The sequence below is a fragment of the Monopterus albus genome, unplaced genomic scaffold (genome assembly GCF_001952655.1).
Source record: "Monopterus albus unplaced genomic scaffold, M_albus_1.0 scaffold140.1, whole genome shotgun sequence".
Taxonomy (NCBI): Eukaryota; Metazoa; Chordata; class Actinopteri; order Synbranchiformes; family Synbranchidae; genus Monopterus; species Monopterus albus.
In genome coordinates, this window is record NW_018128020.1 from 138,347 (window position 1) to 144,050 (window position 5,704).

Here is a 5,704-nt window from a genome sequence, read left to right on the forward strand (position 1 = left end):
ACTTGTTTGGTAACTTTTCCTTTTTGCCATTTTCCTGTATTTTGAAGCTTCATTTTATACTGCTCTACACTCATCATGGCTTGTTTTAAATACCGACCAAACTCACTGGTTTTAGGTGCCTAACAGTCATCACTGCCAAACATGCCTCTGTGCTGCATGTCTGCTACCCACTTCCTGAATCTAGTTAACTCCCTCTTTTCATTTCCTTTTAATAATTTCCTTTTCCAGATCAAACCAGTGTCATACAAGACTGATCCTAAAGTACCGTATTTACAGTCCTTCCATTGATCCAGCATGTTTTGTGACATGATGAAAAATATTTTCTCTTCCCTTCATTTTCCTCACTTCCTGTTTTGTTTGCACATTTTTTTCCCAGTGGCAAATGTTGCACACTGTCAGTAAATAAAGGGAGGATGAAAAAGAGGTTGTAAAAAGCACACTGATTCCTTGTGTCCAGAGGGATGTTTAATTAAAGGGAAGTGTTTATGTTCTGCTGCAGAACAACAGTTGCTATCATTGCTGAACACAAATATAGCAATTAACTTCAATTTTCTACATTTATTTGGACATCAAAGAGCTGATAGAATCATGGAGAAAATCAAGCAATTAGGGTCAACAGAGATCTGAATGGTCTGTGGACACAGCGGTGTGCCCACTTTGCTTGAATGACTCAACCGCATGCGTGCGGTAGCTTTCTTTTCTTGCTAAAGAGCAATTAGCAGTAATTCTTTATTTAAACTGTTTGTATACAAAACCTTTCATCCTTTTATCCACTTTTATGTGCAGTGGGATGTGGCTTTGGGAGTTTTCTGTTCCTGTGTGGCTTCATGGGAGATATGGATGTGGTGTATGCTTGTAGAATCACTTGTCGCACTCATCTGTGTGTAGTGTGGGTGGGGGCCACGGTGTTCCCGATGCTGACATGATAAGCGGCAGACCACGCAAACGGATCACATCAAACAGGGCCTTTGGCGACAGCTGGCCCTAGGGAGCAGGAGGAGGAAGGCTCTTATCTACTGGTTCCTGTTCCTCCTCCATCTCCTCAGATGACCTCGCCGTGAGTTAAGCCGGCCTGGCTCAGACCTTTGCCGCTCCGACCTGAAATGGGCCCAATTAGAATTCAAATGAACCAACCACCAAAGATGAATGAGCGGTGTCGCTGTGTCGCCAGTCAGCAGCAGGAGAGTGAAAAAAGAAAAAGAATATATATGATAAGACAGTTCATATTTGATCTTAACAAGGGAAGGCTGAATAACATGCATTAATGGCCCATGTCCCACCATCTCACTTTGCAGTCTGGTAGCCTTCCGTCAAGGCTAAGATTGAAACTTATGTACTGTGAAATTCTTGTGATCAGTTGTGCTCAGTAGCTTCCACTCACTGTTTGATTGTGTGGGCTCCACTATGGCATTGGTTAGACTAGTAATACCCTCTTATCTGAACTGCAAATGGAATTGAGTGGCTTTTCATCATAAAACTACACTGAAAGTGATCATGCTTAAATGTGTGCTTACAGTAAGTGTCAGATAACATCCATAATTAAGGTGCTAAATTAAATTTTCATCTCTCTGGGCTAGTCTGAGACCACTGAAGGTAACAGTACGATCCTAATCTCCATGTCTTAGGATTCATCTCTCACGATGTGTCTAATTTCAGGGTGTGAGGTTTCAATTTTATCATCTACTGTACCAATTGAATATGAAATATGTAACTCAGTATACCTTTCAGTTAAGAAGAAATGGTCTCACACATATTCAGTGGTGGAAGAAGTATTGAGATCCCTGCTTAAGTAAAAATATCAATACCATGCAGTAAACAAACTCCATTACAAGTGAAAGTCATGCATTCAAAATCCCTCTTAAGTAAAAGTAGACAGAAGTATTATCAGTAGTGCTGGTGATTAAAATATTTAATCGTGATTAAAATCACATTCAATCACATTCAATGTTAATTTGCAGTGAATCGCAAATTAATCGCACATTTTTAAAAATCTGTTCTGAACATTTATTGTTACTTCATACTTTGACTTCACTACATGAACCAAAACCAATATTATCACAATTGTGGCACCATAAATTATACTGCACTATGAAAACATGCAGTGGAATGAGTGAGTGAAGGGTGAATCTAATCTGGTAGAATTCATTCATTTTCATCCATTAGAAAATAATACACTCTAGTCTTGAATATTTGCAAAAGAACACAATGAACATGTTTGCAATGCCTGAGAGTTTATTGGCAGTTAAGCAGAAGAAGGATAAATGGTGTACTACATAAAGTACAAGAAAAAGTAAGAAACACAATCATTGTTTCATTCATGAGAGGTTATATTTCAGAAAATCCCAATGTATGCTTTAGGTCAGGAGCAATAGTGACTTTTCAGCAGCTTTGGCTGTGTGGTTAAACCACAGGTGGTAGTTAACATAGTAGCCGTCATTGTACATGTAGAGCTTCTGGTCAGTGGGATTGTAGTCCAGGTTAGAATACGTATCCTGGAACCTCTCAAAGAGAACACTGATGTGACTCTTCTGTTTGGTTTTGGTGTCATACTTGTAAAAGATTTCCTCATTTTGGATATCAATTGTTTCGACTGCATACAGGACACCACACACCATGAAAGCATTGCTCACTCCTGGTTTATAGAGACTAGTCTGCCATTCCTCCTCTACTCCAAAAGAAGGTTCATTTATTTTAGCAATAACCATCCGACCGCTGGACTCTTGGGTGGCATAGGTCACCCACAGACCGGTTTCATCAGCTGCAAAGTCAAAGATTTGATTGGGGGAGTTTGTGTAGGAGAATCCTGAGCTAGCCTTAGAAATCACCCTGGACTCATATTTCATAGTGGTGAAATTTAGTTTAGCCAGACCAAATGGATTGTTGATCTGATAATACAGTGTTGTCTCGGATGATGAAATTGTTTCCTGTACCTGTCCAGCTGCTGTGTAAATTGTGATGCTGGAACTGGTTTCTCAAAATGAGATTCTTGTAGTCTGTGTAGAACCTAATGTCAACAATAGAGCTACTAGTGTACCCAGAGTACCAGTATATGGACTCTCTGTCGGGAACAGGCTTTGAGTCTTTCCCCCAGCCTCCAAATTTGTAGCCAGTGTTTAGATGGGCATTCAGATGGCTTACAGTGGGTTTGCTGACCTTGATAATACCAGTGTGTGCACAAGACCCTGCAGAGAGAGGAAGAGAGAGAAAAGGAGTTACATGAGTCGAAAGATGGCTTACATTTAGATGTGTGTAGTAGTGGCCTACCAATGTTGGGGTTGAAGAGGTCCTGATGGCGTCTCTCACACTCGTCTAGTTGCAGCTGCACCTTGATGTATTCTCGTCGGGTCGCCAAGATCATATTCTTATCGTAGGTCTTCTCCAGCCTATTCAGAGTCTCCACCATGACTGTGATCTGAAGTGACACATGGTTTTTCAGTGGATCATCAAAACATCTGCTGTTGTGTGATTGAAATTAATAAAAACAGTTTAGGACTTACCTGCATGCGAAGAGACTCAAAGACAGTGGTGGAGCCATTGATGGAGAGCTGCAGCTCTTTGATCAGAGCTTCCACTAGTTTAATCTCCACTTTTATCTTTTCTAGGTCAGCGTCATTGTTGTCATCAGGATTCTCCTCCATTTGTTCAATTTCCACTGTCAACATTATAATCTTTGTAGTGGTGAAAAATAAACCTGATTCCAGAGGAAATATGTAATGGAACAGTATGTAGCTCATATAGACCTTATTTGGTATTAGCTTATGTAAGGGGTTATATAATTAATACTTAGAATCCTAGTTAAGGCCTAGTATGGTCAGAGATGAACCCTCTGCACCAGAAGATTGGGAGTCAACCTTCCTGTCTTCCTAGAATGGAGTGAGAAGGGGGGTTGCAGAGACGTCAAGGGGGACAGAGTCCAGCTGTTGAGAAGTAGCTAGTGGCTGAGCTGAAAAGAGAAGTGAGCCGGAGGGAGCCAGGGATAGAAAGGAGATGACCATGCTGCAGTAACCAGTAGACGAGGTACCTTCTAGGGACCCAGCCGGCTGGGGAAAATATGACTGACTGGGGCTGACTGATTCAGGACTGATAACAAAGGACCTGACGACGACTGACTGGTGCTCCGACAATCTTTAGGCTTTATCTATTTCATTGCAGGAGGAGAGTCTCTGTTCTCTGTTCTCTGTTCCCTAACTACAAGATTATCTGTTTAGATGCTACTCTACTTAGAATAATTGTAATATTAAATGATCCTTTAAATTGTAATGGTTTGTCTGAATTTATTCAGTTGGTATTTCACTCTTGCCACGACATCTTGTTTCCATATGCTGTCAGCTTAGTCTCATAATTCTCCAACTGAAATCAAGTCATGAAAATATTTATACATTTTTGTCTGTTATAAATATGTCATCATTTATTGTATATGCTTCCAAAATGCCAAAGTACCTTGCCCATCTCCAGCTCTAGCTTGTGCGAGATCTCCCCAACTGTCTGCTCTACCACCACCAGGTCTTTTATAATAAAGGTAGAACTGGGCAAGAAAGCCTCACAGGTACATCTGTCCCCACTTCCTCCTCCAGTCTCATTCCTCACACTCCCTTCACTCCACAGGCCTACACTCTGAGAAAAAGGGCCACAGGAGCAGAGATCAGCTCACCTCTATTGTGGGCAGAGCATCAAATAGTAAAGATGAATGAAATGATAAGTTATGCCATACTTACCCCCCAGGCCACTGTGAAGCTCAGCAGTGCTAAGAAATGCAAAGTGCCAATCATTCTGGTTCAGTCAGAATAGATACAATGGAGATAGGCAGATCTTTGGGATTTATATAATGTTTCAACATACTATCAACATATTGCAGGATGCAGCACCTGTTCTTGTTCACAGCTTTGTTACTCAACGCATGTGCAAATGCAGTATAACACTTACATGCAATGTTGTCTTTAGCAAACAGAAATTAAATACTCAAATATTTGAAACATGAATTGGAATTTGAGAACTCAACTGTGGGTGGATCTGTCACCTGACTTTGTTCCCAAGTGTTAGGAAATGTTTTGTTTCCCTCACTTGGTCAATCTCATTCAATAGACAACTGAATGAAAAATTTGTGTCTTGAATGAAGCAGTATACCGGACCCCCTGGACCCCCTGCAGTATGCCTACCGGCCCAACAGGGCCACCTCAGATACTATTGTGGCTGCCCTCCACTATTCCCTTTCTCACCTGGAAAATGGAGACTCTTACATCAGGATACTCTTCATTGACTACAGCTCCTCCTTCAACACAGTTGTCCCCCACAAACTCACCTACAAACTGTCCACACTGGGTCTGCACCCCACCCTCTGTGACTGGCTCCTGGACTTTCTAACTGGCAGGCCCAAGACTGTCAGGATTGGCAATATGATTTCAGCCAGCATTGTTACAAACACTGGCACCCCACAGGGATGTGTCCTCAGTCCCATCCTCTACACCCTGTTCACCCACGACTTTGTCGCCTCCCACAAAGACAACATCATCCTAAAGTTCGCGGACGACACCGCAGTGATAGGTCGCATCACTGGCGGGGGCGAAGCAGCCTACAGGAGGGAGGTGGCCGGTCTGGTGTCATGGTGCAAGGACAATAATCTCAGCCTCAACACGGACAAGACGAAGGAGATGATAGTGGACATGAGGAAGGAGAGGAGATCTCATCAGCCACTGTTCATCTAGGG

The 5,704-nt window shown here is 42.1% G+C and overlaps 1 protein-coding gene across 1 annotated transcript; it reads right to left on the reverse strand.

Moving 5' to 3' along the window:
• Positions 1 to 2,354: 2,354 nt before the first annotated feature.
• olfm4.1 (olfactomedin 4, tandem duplicate 1) lies at positions 2,355 to 4,769 on the reverse strand. The gene is given in 6 exon segments (XM_020613938.1): positions 2,355 to 2,898; positions 2,900 to 3,182; positions 3,265 to 3,412; positions 3,498 to 3,668; positions 4,441 to 4,614; positions 4,716 to 4,769. Coding segments are annotated over 6 exon segments (1,374 nt in total).
• Positions 4,770 to 5,704: the final 935 nt, after the last annotated feature.